Below are 25,166 nucleotides of genomic sequence, written 5' to 3'. Positions count from 1 at the left end.
GCTTTGTGACACGGCCCACGGGGAACCTGTAAGCCAAACCCAACTTGTTTTGTTGAGCTTACCAGCGAATTCAACATCACCCCCAGCTTCTGATTTTTCCCAGGATGCCACCAGCCCTCCTTTCGTGAGGAGGCACTTGTGTACAGCTTGGGTGCTGCTCTGGAGTTTCCCCCCGTGTGTGTTATTTTAAATTAAGAGCCAGAAAACTCTGTGAAGATGCTCAGGTGTGATTGCAGCGTTCTGTGGAGCACTGCCCCGTCCTGTTCCGAAAAGGAAACACGGGTCTGTCCAGCAAAAATCCGCAGGGCAAGGCTGACAGAGTGGGATGCTCTCTGCCGAGCTCAGCCTCTTAAATTCATCGGAGTGCACCGATGCCCTGCGATTAATTTTCTCTGTAATCATCTTGCTGCGGCTCTCTAATTAGAGTCACGCTTCAATTCTTTTTGGACTGTACTGCTGGGCTCTCAAAAACAGGGGGACATTCGGGACGCGGCACAGCCGCTCGGGTTGAAATATGTGCGTGTAATTAACCCACGGGCTCCTGGCAGGACACGCGTATCCCGCGGCGTGCGGGGAAGGGCACAGCGGGGTCTGTGAGCGCCCTGGTCACGCAGCGGATTATCCGCATCTACGTGCGGGAGAGTTTCACTTCGCCTTGCGCGGGGCGGAGCGGCGGGCGCGGCTCCTTTAAGAGCGGCAGCGCCGGAGGGCGGGGGGGGGACGGGACCGCCCGCGTTCACACCTGGAGTGGGAAAGGGAGGCGGGTCCTTCGCCCCTGATTGACGGGCCGCCTCCACCAATGAGAATCCGCGGCGCCGCGCCGGGGGGCCCCTCCGACCAATGGCGATGCGCGCGGGCCCACCGCAGGGCGCCCGCCAGCCAATCAGCGTGTGCGCGGGGGGCGGCGCGGCTACATGTTGCGGTGTCGCCAACGTGGGTCCGCGGCGAGAGGCGCTCGGGCCGGGCGGGAGCGGTGGCGGCAGCGGCTCTGAGCCCGGAGGGAGCACACCGGGGAGGGGAGGCTCCAGTCGGCCGTCGGGACGGAGCCGTGCGGCGTGAAGGAGGAGGCGCTTCCCGCGGTGGGGACGCGGACCCGAGCCGCCCGGCGCTGCTCGCCCGCCCGCTGGCGGGTGGATGCCAGTGCCGTGACCGCCCCGCGGAGCCGCGCCGCCGGTGGCCGAAGCGATGCTGCGAGCGGCGGAGCAGCGCTGAGCCCTCGGGGGAGTCCGCGGCGTTATCGCTGCGCTCCGCGCCGGGGCTGCTCCTGCTGCCGCCGCCGTCTCCTCCTCCTCCTCCCGCCTCGGACCTTCTCCGGTGCCGGATACAAAATGGCGGTGCCGTCACGGGCGGGCGGCGGAGCGGCGGCGCTGCTGCTGCTGCTGCTGGGGCTGCTGGGCTCGGCTGCCGCCGGCTGCCCCGCCGGTTGTGTCTGCGGCGAGGAGGTGCTGAGCTGCGGTGGGCTGGCGCTGCCCGCCGTGCCCCGGGACCTGCCCCGCTGGCCGCGGCACGTGTGAGTAACCAGGCGGGGGCGAGCGGGAAGGGGCTGGGGGCGAGCGGAGGATTTGGGAAGCACCGCTCCGATGGGAGCTGAGAGCACCGGGGTAGGGGGTGTTATAAAATGTGTTATAAAATGCGTTATAAAGAAACCCGACAGAACGGAAAAATAATCCCTAGGCTGAGGTTTGTTTTTCGTGATCGCTGCCGTCTCGGTGAAACTTCTCCGGTGTCTCCTCGGTGTTGTCCCGAGGAAAGGATGGAGGCGGCGGGTTTGGGATGCTGGTCCCGGGAGAGAGCAGCTCGGGACTTCCCTGTCCTCTTCATCCTCTTCGGTACCGGTGTCTTAGAGGAAAAAGAGCCGGGAGTGGGTTGGGTCTCTCTAATGATGGGGATCAGCTGGAGGTAACGGGCAGCGTGGGCTCCCGAATCCTTATTAGGGCATCCATCTCGGTCTGCTGCTCCGAACCGGGACGCCCCCCAGCATCGCCCCCCAGCCCAGGTGCCCAAATATGGACCCAGAGAGGGGGTGCTGGGTCTGCCAGCTGGGAAGGTGCAAAAGCCGGGGGGTAGGCAGTATGGGTCGAAATGGAGTTGTGGGCTCTCCTGGTGCTGTCGGGGTGTTTTGAGAAAAAAACCCCCAAAACAAAACAGGTGGTAATTTCTGATAAAAGCTGCGTGGCTGCTTTTTTTTTTTTTTTTCCTCCTTCTTTTTTTCCCCCCCTCTAGAAGACTTTTTTATGGTCTTCAGGTACCTGCTCAAGTGCAGGATAGTGTGATTGCCCTTTACCGTGCAGCCCAGTGGGTCTGTTCGGGTTTGTCCTGATAAGATCTGAAGTAGAACATCAGACATGTGGAGTGGGGGAGATTTGGAGGGGGGGGGCAAACTGTGTGTGGCTTTGACAGCTCAATTAATTTGACAGTGACAGTACAGGAGGGCTGAGTATACAGCTGTGTGTGTGGTTATGAATTTGTAAAAAATAAATGTCCTCAGCTAGTAGCTGACCTTGGGAAAGAAGAATTTGGAAAGGGAGAGGGAAAAGAACCTCAGTGCTTCTGCTGCTGGGCCTTTCTGCTGTCTGAACAGATTTATAGATTATTGAATCTATAAAACCCCTGGTTGTAATAGATACTCCTCAGCTCTGCCAAGAAAGAGAACGGGTCAGTGAAGTTTTGCTGGAGAGGGTCCAGCTCCTTATTAAGAAGAATTATTAGAGGTTTGTCAGGTTCTCTTGGTGTTACTCGATTTTTTTTTTTGCTTCAGAAATGCCTTGTTTTACATGAAATTATCAGATGATGTACCAAGAGGAATGTGTAGCCTCTGAGTTAAAACCCTGACTCATCTCTTCACCAGTTGCTATGTGCTCTGAAGAATCCTTCCTTCAGCTGTGGGCATCTTTCTGAGCAAGATTTTAGACTTTTCCACATGATTCCAGCATTCCCATGCACCCCTTAATATAGAGCAGGGTATAGGATATCTTTGTTCGTGCAGAGAAGCACATTAATAGCCCAGTCTGCACCAATTTATTGTGGTGTGTTTTTTTTGTTTGTGTGTGGGGTTTTTTTTGGTTTTTGTTTTTTTTTTTTTTTACAGGAGTGCTAATACCCAGGAGTGTCTTTTTCATATGGAACAGATTTTTGAGTGTCTCGAGTTTAAATTTTATTGGTGAAATAATAGCATGTATAAATCTACTGCTATGGACCTGTGGGCTGTTGGTCTTTTAACCACTTAGGCAGAATATGGTTTGTCATTCTGTAAATTGTAAACTAACCAAAGAATTAGCTAAAGCGGAAATGTGTGATGGCTTTTATATCCAACAATGCAAAATTAGGGTTTTTTTTCTTTCTCCAATATAAAAAAAAAAAATTAAAACTATTGCGGATACTTCTGTTTTTAAAGTAATGCTGTGTCTAATAACAAAAAATCACAGCTTATTTCAGATTAGGAACACAAAGCTAAAGCATGGTTTTTATGCTTGATAAGTTCATAAATACTATTTTTCTGGTGCAGAGAATCACTTTTTTCTTTTTTTTTCCATGCCTTCTATAAAATCACCATAAGCTGTAGAAAAGTTATCTTTATGCAACTATCTCTGTCACTTTTTCTTGTGTGGTTTTGGTTTTATTTTAACGTGCCTTTCTAAAGCAGCAGAAGGCGAAAGTTTGCAGTGCCTCGGGCTGCTGTGGAGTGCGGGCTGAAGGTGTAAACTGGGGTGAGACTGGGGATACTGGAGCTGTGCATCCTTCCTCCATCGCTTCTGGGCAGCGTCTCCCACCCAAGGTTTCTGGTTCCCCGGGGTGTTAAGCTCGGGCATGTTCGATCGCTAATCGGAGACAAGATAAATCCTGTGCTCAGTGCTGGCTGCGCTTTAACTTTGTTAAAGTGCTATTGAAAAGAAAAAAAATCCCTCTTTAGCAGTTTATCTTTTATTCCTAATGAGTGCTCTGAGTCGATTTTCAGAGTGTTAAGAGATAAAGCTTTTTTGTTTGTTGGGCTGGAAACGCAGCTCTGGGGAGGGCTCAGGAACAGACTTAATCACTCCGCGGATTTTGTCAGTCAGTGCTGAGCAAAAGCATCGGGAGCTTTTGAAACTATTGTTATTTCTCTGGTGGCAGTAGAGCTTGGGGTTGTAATTTTTCTCCCTGGCTTTCACAAGGCGTGACTGATAGGCAGAAGGGCCGGTGCACTGCAGTTGTTCAGGGTTAATGCAGAGTGGCACAGATGATTTTTTTTTTTTTTTCTTAATTTTTTTTTTTTCTTCTTAAAAGCAACAGGCAGCTCAGTGCTGCCTGCCAGTTCTCTAAGTGTGCAGGACTTGCTGGCTGAGCAGCTCTCTGCCTAGGGCAGGTTGCAACACTCTGGCATCACCCATGCTGTCCTGGCAGAACTGCAGAACTCAGGGCTCTGCAGCTGTGAGAAGTCCCTGGGCTGCAGGGGATGCCAGGAAAATCAAACTGTGCTGAGCAGTTGCTGTACAGGATTCGACTTCAAAGCTGCTATAGATTCTTCCTGTTTAAATCTGCAGGGTTTTCTTGCAGTAGAGTGCAATATATGGCAAACTTTTAGGGCTGAGCTTAGGGTTCATGCCTGGAAAAGCTGGGTGCTGGGCTTCAGCAGTGTTGGTCTCCCAGCACATCCCCTGCACTTTCTGTCTCTCTTCACGTATCAGTTTTTGAGGAGTGGTAAAAGAGAGACTTCTTCTAGGCATCATATTTTAGAGGTTTTTTCTACCTTTTCAGAGGCAGAGTACAGATCTTAATGGTGTGAAGTCTTTGGGGCTGTGGAAGTGCAGCTGGAATTTATTGCTGGTGTGGTCTGGAGGAATGAATATCTTAAATAGATGTGGGTTTTGTGACCCAAATAAATAGGTGAAGATTTTGATGCTGGGCACCTGTGCGCAGAACCTTCTGCCTCCGGGTCAGTATTTGGCTGGCAACAAGGAGAGACCCTGACAGTGCCCAGAATAGATGGGTTAAGAGCTGCCCTCTGGGTCCCAGAGGGGCTTTAGGGTTTGGATGTGTAAGTTGGCCCTGAGGCATCATCTGGGCAGATGCTGCTTTTCTCTGGAGAGAGCTGGGCAAAGAGTCTGGATGATTTTGAAAATCCAGTGGGTGCCTGCCAGTGTTTTTTAGGTCCTGGAAGTGCCCTAAGAATAGGAGTCAGGAGCAGACTCTTGCTGTGTATGCCTGCAAAGATTTTGTTGAAGGCAATGAAACTGAATGTTTTGTTTGTGCTCAGAATTCCCTATTAACTTAAATTTGTTGCCAAACTGGGGTTTTAACGTGCCAGGTCTTGTTGCTCTGCTCTCACATGGGAAGGTAGCTTCTCCACTTAATAGAGTGGAGTGGGGCTCTTCAGGGGATTTGCTGTGTCCATGGTGCTCTTAGGAGATGGGCATTGGTTGGCTCCCAGGCTCCAGAGTAACTCATCCTCATCTGCAGAATGAAGAGAAGGTGTTGGTGATGGAAATCTCCTGCTGACAGTTCTGGGAGGAGGGGGAGTGCTGCTGGCAGGTCCTCCCCTGCATGTCCCACTTCCAGCCCTGCTGGAATAGTGGAAGAAAGAAAATAATCATCCCCCTGGGCTTGTGGTGCTTGGCCCTGTGCAGCTGCAGAGCCCTCACTGTGTGCTGGCTGCTGAGAGGGCCACTGGGCTTGGAAGAGGTTTGGGAGAGGAGGATGTAGCTTGGTCCCCATCCCTTCCCCCTGGGAAAGGCAGTGGAAATCCAAAGAAATTCTTAAGGCCAGAAGCTCCCTTCCAGGTGATGGAGCAGGGACAGGTTTCTTGCTTAAGGGACACAGTGCTTGGAGCTTGTGAAAGAAATTTTGCTCAGCATCTAATGACACTCTTGGGTTTGCTTCCTGAAGCATCCTCCTCCTCAGCAGTGGCCTTGTTCAGGCTCTGTATGGGAAAAGATCTCCAGGCTGGAGGATTGCCCTGCAGTTTCCAGGGTTGCAATCATTGCTCAGGAGCTTGGCCCCATGGGGTAAGAGCAAAGCTTCTCCTTGCCAAGCAATGCCTCTGGGCCTGCTGCTCATGCACAGATAAATACATGTGCTTGCAAATAAATCCACCCTTCCTGTGAACATGTGTCCTTGGATTTGCTGACCACCCCTCAGCATGCTGTGGTATTTATTGATGCTTGCTGGAGAACAGAAGTTAACAGCAAGCCCTTTGCAAGTGCTGTCTGATCTTCTGATCTTAATCCCTGACTGAGCCACAGCTGGGGCAGAAATTATCTCAATCGGACTAAGATTAGAAATGCATGTGAGATTCATAATGAAGACTGGGTGAGATAAAATATCCTCCCCAAGAAGCCTTTCTGGCTCTTGCAGAAGCCCCTGGCTTCAAGTGAATGGTTTCAGAAGCCACTCAGCCTCCTCTGCATATTCTTCTCTTCTTTTGAGAAACTTCATGGCATTTAATCACTTCGAGGCTTTTCCTCTCCTCGGTGGCTGCAATTTGAAACGCAGGGGTCCCATACAAAAGGGGCAAGTGCTCAATGGGCTGTGTTAATATGCAGTGCCATTTACAATGGGTGCAGTTTGAAAAGGGGAGAATGGATGGTCTGGGAGCTGGGGGAGGAGGAACTGCAGGGGGAAAATTCCCAGGGCAGGGGAAGGAGCATCTCAGTAGGCAGGCAAAGAAAACGAACACACATTCAATTGTTCTCCAGGAAAATCAACCATTGTTATGTGTGAGATACAGCTTAATATTTTTTTATTTTTTTTTTGCTTTGCTTTGCTTGTGTAAACCGGCTCTACAGTTTTTGGGGGTGGCTGGGCCTTGCAGGAGTCCCTGCTTGGGAGTTTAAAGGATGAAGGAGCAAATACGAGGTTGCTTGCCTTCTGCCCCCTCTCACTCACTGGCATCAAGAGGCTGGAGGTGGTAAAAGGATAAGTTTGGGAGCCCAGATGCTATCACAAAGCACTTCAGGTACTTAAATGCTTCCTTGAGCACTGCTGAGATTTTACTTCCCTGCTTAAAATTAAGCTGGTGCTGGAGTTTTGTCTCTGGCAGGGGTTAGGCAGATCCAGAAGCACTTTACTGAGGTGAGCCCCACCTGATGGAGGAAATTCCATGAGCACTGAAAGGATGCTTCCCATGCTGGAAGGCTTCAAGGTGGCTTCATGTTGAGGCACTTCCCCAGGTGCTGACCCTGACACCTTCCAGCCCCTGAATACCTGGACATCTGCATCTCCCTGGGCTCAGAAGGGTGGCTGAGAATCCCTGAGTGCCAGGAGGTCCTGGCTGTGCCCAAACACTGCCTGCCTTTGGTTTCTGCTTGCTTTGATCTCCTGAAGAGGGGTTAAGGTATTGTTGTGAAGTTTTGAGTGGCTGCAAAACTGGCTGGTGCCTTGCATTCCTCCAGAGCCAGCTCTGATGAGAACTTGGGGACTGTCCCTGCCTCCTGTGTCAACCTCACCCAGAAACTCTTCAATTAGGGCTGCAGGGCTTTTAATTGCTCTTATTGGCTGCCCCGGGAGACACCTTGGATTGAGTTATCCCAGCTCATCAACTCTTAACGTAATCATTTTGTGCTGCTAACCTAATCGCCCAGTGTGACTCCCTTGTTTTGCAGCGTGGAGCTGGATGGGATCATGTGGATGAATGGAGCAGAGATAATTCAGGCTAACACTGCAGAAAACCCAGGCTCAGCAGCTCTGCAGGATCAGGACTGGGCAGGAATTTGCACCTCATTCAGGGCAAGGAGTGGGATTTAGCCTACAGCATGGCTTTGGTGAATAGCAGTGAATAAACATCCCCCTTTAGGTATGGGGTTTTTTTGTGGTTTTGTTTTTGTTTTTTTGGTTTTTTTTTTTTTGTGGAAGCCTGGGAGGATGGGTTCCTGCTAGCAGCTCTTTTCTGGGGTCCCTTGCTGGTTATAGTAAGGGACAGGACTGAAGCTGCAGGAAGAAAAAAAATAATTTTTTTAATAAACCCTGTTTTCTGTTTCCTGGTACATTTAGCTATTACATGTGCTGCGAGGTATTTCTTTCCCTCCTGTGCACAGGGTCCCAAGTCAAGGCCCAGAATGCTGTTGTGCCAGCACAGAATACATATTATTATTATTGTAGCTGAGTCATCCATTAATAGTTAACCAAGTCCTGCACTGTGGACCAAGTCCTTCAACCCCAGCCTTTTCCAGCCTCAGAGCAGGACCACAACATATGTAATAGGTTATGCTCCCTCATTATATTTTCAGCATGTTGTCACTCAGGCCACAACCATATAATTTTGGAGAGGTCTAGAAGCAAACCCTGCTGTTTTGGGGGCACCTCTCAAGACCTAATAACATGTCACATCCAATTCCAGGAGTGTGATTGCATTTTCAGGTCTCTGACTGTAGCCATCTGCCTAGTTTTTATTTATGTTAACAGTGTTGGGCATGCAGGTAGGGTCACTGGTTATTTGTACTTGTTTTGTAGCTTTGCATGAATTTCAGCAGGAAAAGAGTTTGGGACCCTTGACATTTTTAACAGAGCTACAGATTTATATACTTCAGTGTCGTGCACTGGAGTTCCACTTAAAAATGTGTTAGTTGGTTAAAGCTTTGCTCTGGAGCAAAATTTTTTTGTGCAAGAGAATTGGTCATGGATTTTTTGGGGGGAAGGGGTAGGTAGTATTGATAATTGGCCAGAGGAATGATGTTTGTAGTGTCTGTGGCAGTGCTGTTTGGTCACCACTGCAGATGGGTACCAGTGTTGAAGGTGTTGAACTGGATGTGTCCAGGACTTGCTGGAAGATCATCAGATGGAGATGGCAGGTTTAAAGGGTGTTGTCTTCTGGTTTTGTTTAGGGATGCAATGCTGAAGGTGTCCAGGGTGTGTAATGCCCCATTGATGGGGATTACTGGGGGTGAGGTGTCTGTAGGGCTGGGAGACCTCATGGAGGGGGAGCTGCTGGTCTGTGGGTTGTATCATGGGTAATAAAACAGCTATCCTAGGAAACTGCCTGGCTGGAGGCCCTGTGAAAAATTGTCCCCTAAATGTGTTCCAGTTGTCCAAACACTGGTGCCTCTCCTTCCTCCAGGGTTTGGACAGGGGGAGGCTGGAGCTGGCTCTCCACCTCTGCTGGCTGGGGAGCAGCCTCTGCTTGCTTTTTGTTGCATCTTGGTCATCTTCAGTCTGCCCAGGTTTAAGAGCTGTGAAACCCCAAAACATTCCTTTAGCTGAGACCTAAAAACTATTTTCTAGCATTCTGTAAAGCGTGGGATGTTCCTGCAGCAGCCTGGGCAACCTGTATTTGGCTCTTCCTCAGCACAAGGTGGTTAATTGAGTTGGAGCTGGAGGAGCCACCAGTTTTCCTCCTTTCTGGGTGGGCTTTGCATCCTGAAGGAGATGTGGAAATGAGGGATCCATGCGTGGCCCATTGTCAGCAACAAAATCTGTCATTTGCAAAGGCTGAGGAGCTATCTCTTGATCTGGCTGGCACCTGGATCCTCCCCACCCTCCTCTCCTGCCCAGTTACTTCATCACTCCTGTGCTTGTCTGGTGACATGGGCAGTGCAGAGAGGCCAAGTTCTGCAGACACAAGGTGGTTGTCTCCTTGCTGCCTGTAGTCTGTCCTTAACAGTGATCAAGGAGAGTATCTTGTGGTCTGTTTGTCTGTCTGCCTCTCCAGAAACTTTTGTCTCATTCTGAACCAGGGGGCAGAGTCAGATCCGCACTTAAATTTTCATTTGTTTTGGCAAAATGGGGAGACCTCTCCTGTTCTAGGAGGTTTGAACAGACCATCTGATGTTTTATTTTGAAAGGTGTCAAAATACTTTCCACTTTTCCTTTGCTAAGCATATTTTTGTGTTGTTCCTGTCTATGTTGGTATATAAACTCTGTTCCTCCTTTTTCCTCCTTAAACAAGTCTTCCGAGTCGGAATTCTTGGCTTTTAAATACCTTTGGATTATTTCTGAAGTAGGGCACACATGCTGCATTAAATCAGTGAGTCCACATTAATAAGATAGTGTGTATTTTCAGACCTCTCTGACTTGGAAGCATTTCAGAGATATGCTGTCTTTTATTGTTTCACATAGTTTTAATCTTATTGTATATCTTCCTTGCCACTTTCCAGCCTTTGTCACTGAGGTGATCATCAACCAGAAGCTCTTGAGATGGATGGATTTGGATGGATTAAGGGCTTTGGATTACTCTGTTCATAAGAGCAGATGAATGAACTTTCCCTGTTCTAATAGGTCAGAAAATAAATTAAGGCCATATAACAGTGCCCAGGCAGCCTCCACCTCTGTGTGAGTGGGAGAGAAGTTTTCTGGTTTTCAGGTCTGCAGAGCTGGGGCTCCACCACTGGTTTCTGAGCACTTCCATCTCAAGAGGTGTCACCTGGCTTGTTGCCTGCTGAACAAGGAGCAGCCACTGCCTCTCTGCTCCCCAGGGCTGGCTGTGGGACTTGCTGCAGCACCTGCAGTGTAAGTAAATGCATCTCTTGATCTCTATGGGGATGAATCCAGCTCTTCAGCCAAGCTGCTTGGCTTTTGACTTGTTGGGGAGCTGAACCCCTTCCAGGATCTCTGGTTTCATTCTTACCAACCTTCCCAGCAGAGATATCTGCTGGTCTTTGAGTTAATCTTCTTGGACAGAAAGTTGTACAGCTCTGACAGGATGTGTTTGGCTTATACAGTCTTAAACCAGCAGCTGGCTCTGCTTCTCCCTGATTCAATTATCTTTCTGAAGCAGGTACTGCTTTTTACCCAGGTTTCCTGAGAAAGGAGGCTGTGTCATGGCATACTTGGCTGGTTTCTCCCCCAAAACTTTTCATGCTGTTGGCAACTTGAGTCCAACTCAAATTTGAAATGCCAACCTCTGTCACAGGCTGTGGGCATGGGAAAGTGACTGTGCCAGTGTCCCCACCCAGGGGAAGGGAAGCCCCTGTGACATAGTCCTGTATGAGACATCAGAGAATCTCCATGGGGGAATGCAGTGCCCTTAAACCATTCCTGCAGGGAAAAGAGAAGCTGTGCTTACCTCTGGGAGGTGGGAGAAGGGAGTGGGTCAGTCTGTCTGGGGTTGGTGCTGGTGTTAGCTGACAACCATAGGGGGGAGTGGAGGTGCTGAGCTACCTCATGAGGAGGGGATGGTGTGGAGATACCACCTGAATCCTGACCTCTCAAAGGATCATTTCTCTGTGGATGAAGTGATGCCACCCATGTGGTGGAGCAGTGTCTCAGCCAAACCAGCAAACCTGTGTGACTATCACAGCCAGAGCTGGGAATGGGTTTTGGCAGCTCACTGCTCCCCTTTTGGAGCAAAGTTTCCAGGATGCCTTCCTGGCCTGATGGGTGTTGAGCAGTTGGCCACGAGTGGGAAGTGGTGGTGGTCCTGGTTGTCCCCATCTCCTGGCTCCCCAGCAGCACTGTGGCAGGGGGATGATGGCTTCCTGGGGCTCCTGGCTGCTCATGGGGTCTGGGCAGCATCGTTGGGAGATGCCAAACTGCAGCCCAAGGTGTTTACCACGGCATTTATCTCCTATCACTTGTATCTCAAGTGCTACCACTTTGTGGTCTGCTGAAGAGCTGCCTGAGGACCAGTCCTTTCAGCTGGCAGGGATACTGGGACTGTGCTGCATCCTTTCATGTCTCCCAGGTTTGTTCCAGCTCTCAGGATTTCCTTTTCAGATGGTTTGAACTTTTTCCACCACCTTCACTGTGTGCCCCTGTGCCCACCCCATCCTCAGGTGATGGTCCCTTTCTGCAGATGCTCCAGCACTGTCTGCAGGCTGTGGTTGGGCTCCCGTTGCTGCTGTTGGATTGTTTGCTTCATCCTCCATCTGTGAATATTTGAGCCAGCTTGAAGGCAGAGTTTTCAAGCACTCTGTAGTGCCAGTTGTGATGCCAGCACGAGGCTTGCTGGGGAATGGGCTCTGTGTAATTAAGCTATTTATGCTTGTTGTAAATTATTTTTAAGGTCAAAATAGCACAAATCCACTTTTGTTTTTTTTTTTTTTTCTGGAGGGAGGAGGTGGCAGCTGAACACTTCTGGGGGCTGTGTGCTAACTCATGTTGCTTTGTTTGAGAGAGGCATGGCTAAAGGAAGAGGAATTCAGTTTCATTCATTTGGAAACAAAATGGGGAAGTTTCCCTGTCCTACAATTTCCAATTGCTTCCTCTATGGTTTCCTGAATAATTCTGACTGGCAATTATGAAACCATCTGCCCTGCTGCTGCAGGGGTGCATCATCCCTCAAATCTCCCACTGTTTTCCTGGGTTTCTCTTTCCCCTCCCTTTGGGTTCCTTGTGCTGTTTGCAGCCATCAGCAGGAAAGCTTCCAACCCCTGGGAAGTTTGGTTTCCTGATGCTGCTGTGTGAGAGACAATAACAGCCCTCCTGGGACTGGGGTGGGATTTGGAGCAGATTGAGAATGTGCCTTGAAATGTTTTGGGGAGGATATGGTCTGTTGCAGCTGAAATGCCTTGTGATGGTTTCTCTGCTTTTTGGGTTTGTAACTCAATGTCCCTCGTGGCTTGTTTGGATGATTTTGGAGCCACCCTGCCATGCCTGCCTGGAGGAGCAGTGCTGGTCCTTCTCTGGGACATCCCTGTGGCGTGGGAGAGGTGGCTGCAGGATGCCTCTTGAGGTCTGGATCCATGGGGAGCCGAGGCAGAGGATAAACCAGGAATGAACCCTCTGGGTGCCACTTCATCTGCTGGGTGCCACATCCACTTGCTGACTCCTTTGTTTTTTGGCCACCTCCACTTAGGATCTTCAAGCCAAAGTGAACCAACCATGTCCCCTCTGGGTGTGTGTAATATTTTTTGATATTTGGGAGACAGTATGTGTCTGTTTGACCCCTGCCCAACCTGCTGCAGTGGTTGCTTTCCACCTTGAGTCTGCATTTTGTGCCACAGCCTGGGTTGAAAGCATCCTTCAAGCCCTCATCTCCTTGTCTACTGGGACTTGTTGGGGAGCAGGGCAGAAATAAATGAGAAGCTGTTGTAGCAGCAGTGTTGTCCCAGCAGCCTGGCTTCTCCTGCCCCCAGCAGACTGCTGGCTTGGGCAAGATACCTTGGCTTGACAGTCCTGTAATGAAAGCAGTGAAGATCCCTCTCAGGTGCTTTAAGTGTATAAATATTAGCATTTATGGATAAGCTAGAAGTGTAGTTCTCTTGATTTAGTGGAATGCAGTGATTATTTCCAGAGGACAACTCCAATTTTTGTCCAGGGAGCTGTGCAAGCAGACTAAAGGCAGGCTTGCTCTTCAGTGCTTGTGGATGGGGAGGGATTGGGAAATGGGTGGATTTTGTCTGGGGAGAAGAGACTCATGGGCTCTTTCACAGCATGGTTGTCTCTGTAGAGGCCAGGAAAACTTGATCTGTTTTATTTATTCATTCCTAACTTTAGCCCTGCTTTGAGAGGAGCACTTGGAGGCCACCAGCCTTGCTAGGCACTCAGGTTGTCCTGGTACCACCATGTTCCTGTGCTGGAAAAGTGTGTTTGGGGTGAAATTTGAAATGTAGCAGGAATCCCACGCTTCCTTCAGAGTTTTGACTCTTGCATTTTTCATCTTGGGCAGACTTTTTCTGCAGTGTTCAAGGGAATGATTTGGTTTTTCTTTGCCTACATGTCAGCATTCCTGAACAAAGCAGCCTCAAGATTTGCGGAGCAGATTCTTGAAATTCTGCAAATGTTTTGAGCCAGATGATGTTTCCAGAAACTGCCTGACCTAACAAAAAAAAGTTAGTAGGGCATGGGCACAGCTTGGGGAAAATTAATAAGGCATTTTTATCCTTTTTTTCTTTACATGAACATGGTTCTCATCTGGTCTTGGGAGCTTTTACACTCGCCCACCTTATTGCTGTTAAACCACAGCTGTGCTTATTTGAACCAACCAGATCAAGAAGATGGGCATTTTAAAACTTGAATTTGTTGCCCTGCTCTTGCACTGACTTCCCTGGTGATCCTAGCAATGTCATTTAAGGCTCCATCTAGAAGGGGGTTCAGGTACCTAAGGATGGACTTACTGAAAGGGAAGTGTGTACAGCATACAGTTGGCAGTCACTGCCAACTGGTGCTAAATCTCTGCTTAAACCTCCCAGTGATGTCCTGAGCATGTCCAGAGGTGGTTGTCTTGTGGTCACCACAATCTACCCCCCACAGAATCCACTTGTTGCTTTCCTGATCTGTTGTGGATACTCCAAATACACATCCAAGTTGAGTTTTTGTGGAAGATCTCAGTGGGAGCTGCTGCTTTTGCCCAGAAACAGGGAATTGCTGCTGCCCTCTCCCTGGGGGTGGGTGGCAATAGAATTTCAAAGAGGGAATGTTCAGCAAGCTTTGCTCACTGCCTTCCTCTTCTGATCTGTGATTTTTTGCTGGTTGCTGCCCAGTGCACACCCGGTGCTATTTTGACCCAAATACAGGTTCTGTTTTTCATTCTGTATTTGGTAGCACACTTCTGGTGTGTTCAGGGATTGTGGTATTAACATTTTCTCTGCAGAGAAGAGGTTTGACTCAAAATTTGCTGATTGATTCCCTTTTTTTGCCCTCCCCCCTTTTCCCGTTGAAGTCAAGAACCACTTCAAAGGCTTCGATGTGTTGGTGCCAGATGCCAAGCAGTTATTGTTAGAAGAAGCTGAAATATAATTGAAAACAAACCTTTGTTCAGCCAAGTGTATCTGGCTCTAGGCTTTCACTCCTGAACAGAGATGGGTGCTCAGCTTCTAGATTTGGTGTCTGCCCACTTCTCATGGCAGATGAAGGCAGCAATTCCAGCTCCCTCTGCTTAGCAAGCAGAGTTGTCTTGCTTCTTTTTGACTTTTCCGTGAGGTACAGGATGTTGGTTGACATAATACTGAAAACACTTGTAAAAACACAGATAAGAAAGATAACAAAGAACCGATTTCAGTTTGGTTTGGTGTGAAAGCAGGGGCTGGGCTGTGAGGTTTGCAATTCAGCTTGGCTTGTTCCCCTGGCAAAGCCCATGAGGCTGGAGGCTTCTGAGGAGGCCAACAAATTTTTCAGGTGTTTTTGAAGGTTTTAGCCCTTTCTGTGGCCTGATGCTGAGCACAAGCTGTTTGCAGACAACATCAGCTCAGAGGCCACCCCGTGCTCAGTGCTGTGCTCATGCTTTGTGTTACATCTTTGTTCCTCCTTGCTGCAGGTCCCTGGGTTTGGTCCTCCCTGGTGCTGGTCTGCTAAAGTCTGCGAGATGCTAAAAACCATGAGCAGGGGAGCCCAGTGGGGTGCAGGGAGCAATTTCTTTGTGGAGGTGACTGCTGTAGCCTGACTTGAAGAAATGGGTCCAGATGAAGTTTAATCGGTCCTTTAAGCTGCGTGGTGGTTGCTGAATTTGGCATTTCTTTTCCTTTTAATTTGCCTCCCCTACTGTAAGCACTACCCTCATTGCATATGGCTGTCTGTCTGTTGTTTATTATCTCTTTTAGGCTGTGGTTAGTGCTCACACATGATATTTCTTGGGTTTCAGTACAGACTGAGAGGGTTGTCGGCCACTGGATCCAAAAAATGCAAACTATTTATAAATGAAAAATACTCTCCAGTTTTGAAGTGCTGTGTTGTTCCCCTCTCCTTCCAGCATGTGCACATTTGGCTGATCTCATGTAATCCTACTGATGTAAATCCAGATCTCTAACGATTTATGGGAGTAGGGACTGCCTGGAGAAATTTTGATGTGACCTTGTGCTCAAGGCGGGGAGAACACAAAGCAATAGTGATTAAAAAGTAATGGAAAAATGTTGTTTGGCTGTGTTGCATCCAGCAGAGATATGGGCCCAAACCTTCCTTCAGAGTTCAGGGATTCTTGATTTTGGTTTTCCAGTTGGGCTCATTTCCATGGTAAGCAAGTCTTGAAAATTTGGGGCAGAAACTTATTAATGTGGTTTAAAATGACCCAAATCAACTTGAGTGCTTTTTTAATACTCCTTACAACTAAACTGTTTGTTCTCTGCCTTTCAAGCATGTACTTGGTTTTATATTGAACTAATAACTTATTTTTCTTCCCTGAAAGACTAAACATAAGTCAGGACTTAATAAGGTATTTAGGGAGGCTGGAATGAGTTTTCTGTGCCTGTTTTAAGGAAAGCAGGGCAGGAGGTGATGCTGTGTGGGACAGGCTGGACCAGAGACTGAAATGGTCAAGCTCAGGTGAAGAAGAGGAGGCTGTGAAGTAAATGCAGGGTGTTTAATGGAGGAGTTCATAAACCACAGTGACAATAAATAAGGCAGGGCTGTCCTGCTTCTTGCTCAGGTCTGGAAGATGAGCAAAATCAGTGGGAGCTCTCTGGGGGACTGTTCACAGCATCCCAGCTAGTAATCATTTTAATAAAAATGGGAGAAACTTTCTCATCACCATTGCATTAGGCAGCCTTTGCCATGTAGCTATGATTAGTCAGTCTAAATTGTGAAAAATGTAGTATAACTGGTGCATAAAGGAGTAAAGCATGAGTAAATCCAGTGTAGCATCCAGGTTTTCTGGCACTATTTGCATTGGTAATTATAATGCCTTTTTCTATAAATCCAGTTTGTAGGAATATAGGGCTTTTTTTAAAAAAATTATTTAAGAACAACTAAAACCATTTGCCCCTTGGTTCTTCACAAGACAGCACTTGCTGGAAAAGCCTCTTGCAGCCTAGATGGGACTGTGGAATGAACCCTTTAAGGGTACTGATTGCATATTAATGAACAGCCAGGCAGATGGGATGGTGCCAAAAAGCAGTGAGTGAGAAAGCCAACAATATCAGCACGAACTTTGCACTCTGGAAAGTGTGAAGTGATGCTGGTGAAAGGAGTTTATTGCACAAGTGGAACATTGCGGCCCTCTTTGATCCCCAAATTTCTCTGCTAGTAAATTGAGGAAGAGTAATTGGCTGGTGGAGCTTGGTGGGTTCCCATTACCCTCTCCTGCCCCCCCCCCCCTTGAAGTGTTCCCCACTCTCCAGTGGTTTTTGGCAGTGTGGGTGCTTACCCTCAAGTGCTTGGTGTGCTGTGGCTGGCGTATGAAGCTGTAATTCCTCTTGGAGTGTGTGGAGTTACTGTCCACATCTGGTTTCTGTCAACTTCAGTGGGCTTTATTGCAAGTGGTAGTGCTCCATCTGCACCCTTCTCCTTGCCCACTTGTGTCCTACAGCATTGGGCAAGTGAAATCCCAGCCTGGAAAAAGCTCCAAAATAGGCTGGGGTATGAATTAAAATAATGGCTACTGGTACTGGTGTGCTTTTCCTGGCTATTTGGCAGAAATTGCATATCTTGGCTCTTCATTAAGCAGGTTTCTTAATCCCAAACTCATTACCAGGTCCCTGGGGGATGTTTTTAAGGGCTCCCTGCTTGCTTGGAAGGGGAGACTCTGCCTCCCAGCCTCCCTCAGAGACCAAGACCCACCGTGGGTGAGTGCTGGTGGTGGCACCCGTGGGGCACTTGGGGACAGCCCAGCACTTGCATCTGGTGGGTTGTCACCTCGAGTGCCTTTCTGCTCCATGGCTTCTTCCAGGAATGTGGAGTATTTAAGATTTGGGCTTGGGTCCACTGTATTGCCAGAGACTTTTCCATTGGGAACACTGGGAGGATTTAAGATGATCCGGCAAATATTTTTGAAGTGTGTGTGTGGGTTTTCTGTTTTGTTTTGTTAATTGTCCCTGGGCCAATTTTTGCTTGTCTGTGATGCATAAAGTGGGTTTGCAAAAAATGTTGTTTCTCCCCTGTTTCCTTCTCCCCCCATTTAAACATTTCAGGAATGTCAAGTCTTGTCAGCCTTGGGCTTGCTGGGAGAGGGGAAAAAAAAAAATCCCTTCAGGAGCTTGGGGATTTGTTTTTTATTCCATCTCAAAACCCTGAGGGGAGGGCATAGGAGGGAGCAGGTCGTTAACAAAAGCATCCTTTATCCCAAATGTTAATGAGGCATTGCCATTAAACAGCAGCAACCCCACACAAATTCAACCCCACCTGACTTGGTTCTCCAGTGTTTGGCCCCTTGATTTGTCTGGTGCTCTCACTTTCCTTCCCTCCTATAGTTCTTGCAGCGTTTTCCAAGGTGAGTAAAAACCAAATTTGTAGTGTTGACCTGTTGGGAAATCTGGGCAGGTTAAGAGGAAGACTCTTTTTTTCATCAGGTTTTTTTGCTGCAGTTACTCCTGGTTGCCAGTAATCCCTGTGGAAACAGGCAGATGAACTCTGGTTTCCTGATGAATTCTGTCTCAGGGGGTGACTGAAGTTTTAATTGACTTGCAGAATTTTCCTCTTATGTGTGTACTGAGTTTTAGTGTTGCTCTCCTCTCCTCTTGGCTGTCTGGGATGTCTATTAGGAGTGTAGGGGCTGCCTGTTTGCAGTAGCCATGGGGCTGGGTGATCCCAGGCATGGGATGCTGGATGCCTGTCAGCCCACCAGGAGCTTGTTCCCCCTTCCCAGTTTTCTGGTCTCATCCTGGTTTGAGAGAATTTAGGATGAGGACACGCATCTGCACCTTGGGAGAAAGGCTGAAAACAAGTTTCCCTAGCTCCGTTTTTGGTGTGATAAACAGAAATTTGGTGACTTTGGTGCATTTATCCTCTCAGTGCAGTGGTGGGAGGGGTTCTCAGTTTCACGCAGCCCTCTCCTGTTTTCCAATTGTTTTTTTTTTTTTTTTTTTTCATGGAAGTCTGCAGTGGACACCTGTCCCCTGGCTTTCCTCTAGCTTCTCTGGGTACAAGGGGGTTGGTGTCCCCTGTCACCACCACCAGCCACCCCCATGGACACTTTTGAGGTGCTGTTGGATGTGATGGGGAGGATGCAGAGCTCTCTGGGCTACACCTCAGCCCCATGCCTGCTGCTGGATGGACTTCAGAGCCAAGTTCTGGATGAGGGGTGGGAGGGGGAACTCCAAAGAAGAAGGAGGAAATGTTTATTTAATTCCTGACGTAGTGTAAGGTTCAGAGTGGGCAGATTGTGAAACAACGTGGAGCTGGGAGTTGCTTTCCCCATGGTTTGCAGATAACACGTGCACAACAGGCAGCTGATGTGGGGCTGCAGAGGGCTTTATTTGTGTGTTTTTAATTGAAATAACCTTTATCATCCCCCCCCTCCCTCTGAATAATAAGTGATTCCTTATTTGTAAAGGCCTCCCCTTATTATTTGGCCTGAAACACAGACTGTACTCCAGCTTTTATGGTTGGGATTAATTTTTTTTTTTTTTAATGGGAGCAGGCAGGGTGAGCCCAGTATTTCCTCTGCTGTTGTGGGGCTTCAGGTTCTCTCTGTGCTTGCCCTGGCCCCAGGGCCAGCAGACTGCTGCCCTTGTGACTCTGCTGCTATAAATGAGGCAGCAATGTGTTCCCTGCTGGAGCAGAGCCCAGTAATTGCTCTGGGCAGCTTTATGGTGGGGAAGTGTGAAGTGCCCACTGTCTGCCTGCCCCCCATGGAAGTGGGATCCCAGATGTCCTGGGAAAGCAAGGAGTGTGGGAGAAAAGGGATGCTTTCTCCCCTTGGAGGAGGGGAGCTGGTTGGGGAGGGAGGGAAGCAGTGGTGTTACCCATCCCCAAAAGGATGCAAATCATGGGGTGTGGAGCTCTGGGTGCTCAGTGGGTGCTTGGTGAGTGTATTGCTGGATTTCAGACTGTTTTTTTCTTCATGAGGAGAGGGGAAAAAATAAGGTGACCAGAGGGAACCACTCACAGGATTCTAGTAAATATCATGGGAATTTCACAGCAAATCATGGAGCTGTTGAAGCTGTTTTGGGTGTACCAGCAACTTTATGGAATTGGTGGATTTTATCAGCACTTAAATCACTCTCAGACTTCTTGGCTCAGTCTGTCTCACCCTTTCCCCAGTCCTGGAGGAGCTGGGGTCCAGGATTTGGCCTTGCACCCCTTGCTGCTGTCTGTACATCTCTCTCAAATGGGTTGATGGCCCCTGAGTGAATCTGTAAATGCATTTATTTTTAATAAGCAATAAGAGTGGGGTTGTATGCTTTACTAAAATCTCTTGCAAATGTTGCTTTTTCATCCTCCTCATCTGAGTGGCTTCCTTGCTCCTGGTTGTCCCTGCTTTTGGTATTTCCTAGAGGACTCTTCTTTTTGGGTTCAGAGGAGCTCTGTCTCTGCAGGCACACACACAAACACATTTTTTTTTTTCACTCAAGTTCTTACCAGCCCAGAGCTTCCCTGCTCTTGCGTTGCCTGGTGTGTCCAGTTTTGAACATAGGATATATAAATATATGGTTTTATTTCTTTGTTCCTGCTTTTCCCTAGCAGAACTAAGCAGAAAACTTAATCTATAGGTAGGAGTTTCCAGTTATTTTCATGAGGCTACTGGTAAAGAGGACCAGAGCATTTTCAGCAGCAGCAAAACTTTTTAAAAAGTTTGCTACAAGCAGTTTATTGATCTAGCAAATAGGTGGATAACACAAGCCTGGAGGTGTATGATAGTTAATGTGTAACCATTAAATAGACTTTTTGGGACACTTTTTATGTGTTGGCATAGCAATTAAAGCTTATAAACCTGTGGAGAGTGTGTTTTATGTGGAGAACCTTTATCCCAGAGGTGTTCATGGAAAAGGTACAGTTTATGTAATTGTATTCATGTGACCTGACCTAAGTGTGGGGCTGCAGGAAAAAAAAAAAAAAACAAACAGCAACAAACCAACAAAAAGCCAACAAAACAGCTTCTCAAGCCTAATTCCTGAGGCTGGTTGCTGTATTGCTTTATATTGGCTTTCCTCCCAGTGGGCAATTTGGGATGTGGCATTTGGTGTCATTCTGTGTGGGGCATTTTATTGTGAGCCTTCTGAACCAAAGGTTGCATCCTTGCTCTATCTAGACAGAATATTTTTGGGGTCTTGCCCCCCCCCCATGTGTGTGGGTCTTTTTGTCTTGGAGCAACCTTGGTGGTTGTGTTGAATTTGCTGAAAAAAAATCCCCCATAAAATTATTTCCTGCTGGCTGACCTGATCAAGCAGTAAATGTGTCCCCTGGCTCTTGAGCTCTGTCCTGATTAAAGTTAATTACACGGGGACCCAGGCTTTGTGGGAATGTGGAAAGCCTTGGTTTCCTTCCCTTTTTCTTTCTCATACAGCATATTTCATGGAAAGCAGAGACCGAATGAGATGTTGGGGATTCAGAAGATGGAGTCTATGTGTAAGCTGTAGATTCTTTTTTTTGACTAAAAGGAATTAAGCCTGGAAACCCAACTCGTTTCGGGTCTCAGCAGCAACACTTTCCCCACACTGAACCATGTGGATGGGGGGGGAGGAAGATGGAGGGGGCAGCCTGGCTCAGTTTGTGTAATCGTGATTGCAGAGCTCCAGGCAAATATTGACAGCAGATTTCTTGGCAGAAGTGCTGCTCCTGAGATGCTCTGGCAGTAAATGATCCCTCACTGGCGCTTGCTGTTGCATGAAGCAGCCCCTCCTGGGATGGTGGAGGTGGTGAGGAAAGGGGGAGAAGCTCAGCAAGAGTGGTGGAGCTGAGAAATAGCTTGGTTTCCCCCTGAAATAGGACAGTATCACATTCTGAGGTCTCTTAAAAAGCCAGATGGATAGTCTGGCAGAGCAGAGGGAGATGGGACACCTTGGTATGAATGTCTGCACTGGCAGTCTGAGTGCAGGGGCTGCATGATTCTGCTCTGCTCTTTGCACCACAGGATAAAAATAATAATAATAAAAAAATCAACTGCCAGCCATAGAAAAAGGAAAAATGTGAAATTCTGGTTTTCATCAGCACTTGGCTGCCTGGGCTTTCTGCTGTGGCAAGGGTGTTTTGCTGAGCATGTGTGAGATAACCTGCCTCCTCTGCTCCAGTGCTGGGGAATACACCAGAGGATTGTTAACATCAGCCAGATACCTCTGTACTATGGCTTTGTAGCATAGTCTGGACAAAAGGTTAAATCAGGCAGTCATTTCTGCAGTGTTGTTTCCTATACAGCACTCTGGAGAAAGTTCAGTATCACTTAGTTAACTTTTGCAGAGCCATTTCCTGTAGGTTTTGTGAAAGAAAAGCTAGATTATGTGTTTCCAGTTGCAGCAGAGTTATTTTCCCCTGTAAAATGCTCTACAGTTTATTTTTACACAATTCTCAGTGGTTTGCAAAAGGCTTTGGGGAAGGGGGAGCCCGTGTGTTTGGAAGACTTGGAAAGTTTATTTCAGTACCTCACTTGCTGTGACAAATTGAGGAAAATCTCTTTTAATGTGGCATTGCTGTAGCCAAGCCAGGGTTTGGAATACAGAGGTTATGTTGGTCCATGTTCCCATGAGCTGGTGGCCTGTCTAGCCCAGAATGGATCCTTCTTCTGACAATGCCTGGTTTGAGGAAGGGCTGAAAACTGTACAGATGTGACCTGCCCAATGGAGCAGCAGTCCTGGTGGCTTTACAAATGTGGCAGTGAGTAGCACGGGTGTTTATTTTTGTGATTATTTTTTTTCCTTTTTTTGACCTGATGTGCTATTATTACCCTCTGGTCTCCTGGGAAGTGTTCTCTTTCATCTCTCCCATAACCCTGCTGGTGGGGTGCCTTGGGTTCTCCATCATGGTTCATCTCAGGATATTTTCATTATTTGTGTCAAGTGCTGCATTTCTTTTTCCTTTGCTATCTGTACTTAGAGCAGTGCTTTCCATGAACCCTCAAAGTTCTTTTTTTCTGACTAGCATGAAATAGTGACATTTCTTCTCTTTATTCTCATTAAGATCATCTTTTCTACTCTCAGAAGGACGTGGTTTGAATTCTCCAAGCAGTGAGCACACCTGTAGCCCTCCCCCTGCAATAACACACCTTGGGGAGCACCTTCTGCATTCATGACTTCTCAAATAATTGCTTTTTGGAGTGGAAGGGGTTGGGGTGAAGCCAAGATGCCTTTCACCCCAGGAGAGGTGCAGCAGAGCAGTGAATGGTGAGCTCCTTGGCACAGTGCCTGGGCTTGCTAGGACCACTTGGAAGAGGGAAAGAGCATTTCTGTTACTGGCCTAATTGTAGTGTTAGCTTTTCTATTTTCAGTGCAACCAGGCAGCCACCCACGTGGAGTTTCATTAGGGGACTTTTTTATTTTTCAGCCATCCTGCAGTTTTACGATGGCATCTACTTTGGGGTTATGCCTGAGTGGGGTGGGCTTGAAGTAGGAGAGAGGGAAGGATCTGGCTGTCTTTTAGGGTCTTCCTGCAGAATTTGGATGCAGCCTTCCTTTAGATGAAGGGGTTCCTTGTGCTTGAAGCTGGGACTGGAGCTTTTGTTGGCATGTGCACACCTTCTGGTGGGCAAAACCTGAGATGGTTATAATTAAAAAATCAGATCTCAAATGCCAAGTGGGGAGAACTACGGTTCCAGTAATAGTTAAAAATTTAGATGATCTTACCCAAATACCTTCTGAATCCAGCAGTTCTGCAGGAGATTTGATCACTAATTGCCTGCTGGAGCAAAATAATATGGAAATGTTCCCTTTCCTATCTGTCTAACCCTCTACAACATGGAAAGGGTAAATATCTAGAAGTGATAGGTAGCTCCTTGATTCAACTTTAATATCATCTGCCCAACCTTTGAATGGGATGTGGTGCTTTTACCTGGAAAATTGCACAAATCTGAGGGAATTAATTGAATAATAAATCAAGGCATCCATCCTGTGAAGTACAACTTAATCTTCTGAAGTAGATGAAAAAATCCCTTCTTCATCTGGAGGTGATGGGTGTGCTCAGCTTTGTTGCCTGACTGATGCAGGGTTTGAGCTTAGCTCAGGTGTCCAAACCAGGAGCAAGTCTGGTTCATGAATTGGCTGCTTTACCTTTGCTTACAGACCTGCTTGCCCAGGACTCTTGGAAGTCTGAGAGATCTGAAGAGCAGAAAGCTGCAGCTACTGCAGATAGAGGCTGTCTTTGAATCCTGGGAAGTCTTGCTATATCAGACTTCAGGAAGAGAAAGCTCACTTGAACAACTTCCTAAAATGTAACTGCCTGTAACTGGGTCTTTCTGCAGTTTGAATTGTACTAATAAAGAAGTTTGGCTTTATAAGGAGTTGAAAAACAACACCAATAAAAACGATAAAGCCCTCAAACTTTTTTTTTTTTTTTAATAGTAGTTCTGTAAAAGATGTGGCATCATATTCTGGGGTAGAGCATAATAAAGATTTTTTTACTAGTGCTCTTCCCAACTCAGTCATAGGCTGTGCAGCTGTCCCAGACTCTCCTGGTGAAGCATTTCTGCTTATATATATCAGTAGATTTTTGACCCATGCAGTATGATGTGTACATGTTTGTAGCTGCATACCTGTAAATTCACACAGGCAAGGTCATGTACATGTACAAGTTACTCAAGCAAGAGTATATTCTTATCTGTGCCATTCTGGTGTACATAAATAATGTAAAGACTGGCATGTAACTGAAAAGCAGCAATAAATAGAACTCACCCATCTCTGATTTAGGGCAGAGACTTGACCACAGACTTAATCTGCTTTGAAATCCTTGCTGTTATCCTCCTGCTGTCCCAGCAGTGCACACTGATATAGGAGTTGTGCCAAAAAAATATGAATGGTTGTCCTGTGATGGCCCTGCTCTTAATGTTGAGGTAGGAGTATAGTTTTCCATAGTGGTTTATAAAATAAAGAGCATCTTCTGGAGGAATGTCATATTTATTGTTATTACAGTAGTTGCTTACATGTTGAATTAATGTAGGCAAAGTGTCTACCATGTCAAATGGTATTTGGCCTGCATGAGGTATGGTGTGGAGCACAATTTGGAATCTCCTGCCTCATGCCATGGCCTCTGTGATCTGTTCTTCAGCCTCTTGCTTTTCCAAGATGATAATGCAGCTGTGTGCCATCAAGTGCTATTGGTAAGATGAGGGCAGAAGAAGATAAATTCTGTTCTCAAGCCACGTGCAGAGAAAGAAGTTTATTGAAGAAGATCTCTCTGCTTAGGACCTAAAATATGGAGTAAATTAACTTGAAAGTCCCTTCTGGCTTTTCATTGTCAAGTGAAACATAGTCTCCTGGTAGATTTATTTGCCATGTTTCACAGCAAATGCATTATATATAGCTTGGCTTTTATTTCTCTTGATCTAGGTGGAAATGGTTTCTTTTAAATGCAGCTTTTCCCGCTTGAAGGTCAATTAAAACAGGTTGGAGGTCAGATAGAATAAAAGGACAGAACATTTGCTGCTTGGTATATCTATTTCTGTAATGTTATCATTACATGTGGTTATATTTCTAGCGTTTTGTTCCAGGACTTCCTCTAAGACTGAACAAATTGAGTCAGTTGGA

The 25,166-nt window shown here is 47.3% G+C and overlaps 1 protein-coding gene across 1 annotated transcript in view; it reads left to right on the top strand.

Annotated features, from left to right (window-relative positions):
• The first annotated feature begins 825 nt into the window (after nt 1-825).
• LRIG1 (leucine rich repeats and immunoglobulin like domains 1) overlaps nt 826-25,166 on the top strand; it is an 83,992-nt gene continuing 59,651 nt past the window's right edge. Inside the window, 3 exon segments of the mRNA XM_071756250.1 lie at nt 826-1,029; nt 1,031-1,114; nt 1,116-1,510. Of these exon segments, the coding sequence (XP_071612351.1) occupies nt 841-1,029; nt 1,031-1,114; nt 1,116-1,510 (668 nt within the window). The 5' untranslated portion in view covers nt 826-840.

Source organism: Heliangelus exortis, chromosome 12 (assembly GCF_036169615.1).
Source record: "Heliangelus exortis chromosome 12, bHelExo1.hap1, whole genome shotgun sequence".
Classification (NCBI taxonomy): Eukaryota; Metazoa; Chordata; class Aves; order Apodiformes; family Trochilidae; genus Heliangelus; species Heliangelus exortis.
This window is presented reverse-complemented; position numbering and strand designations above follow the sequence as displayed.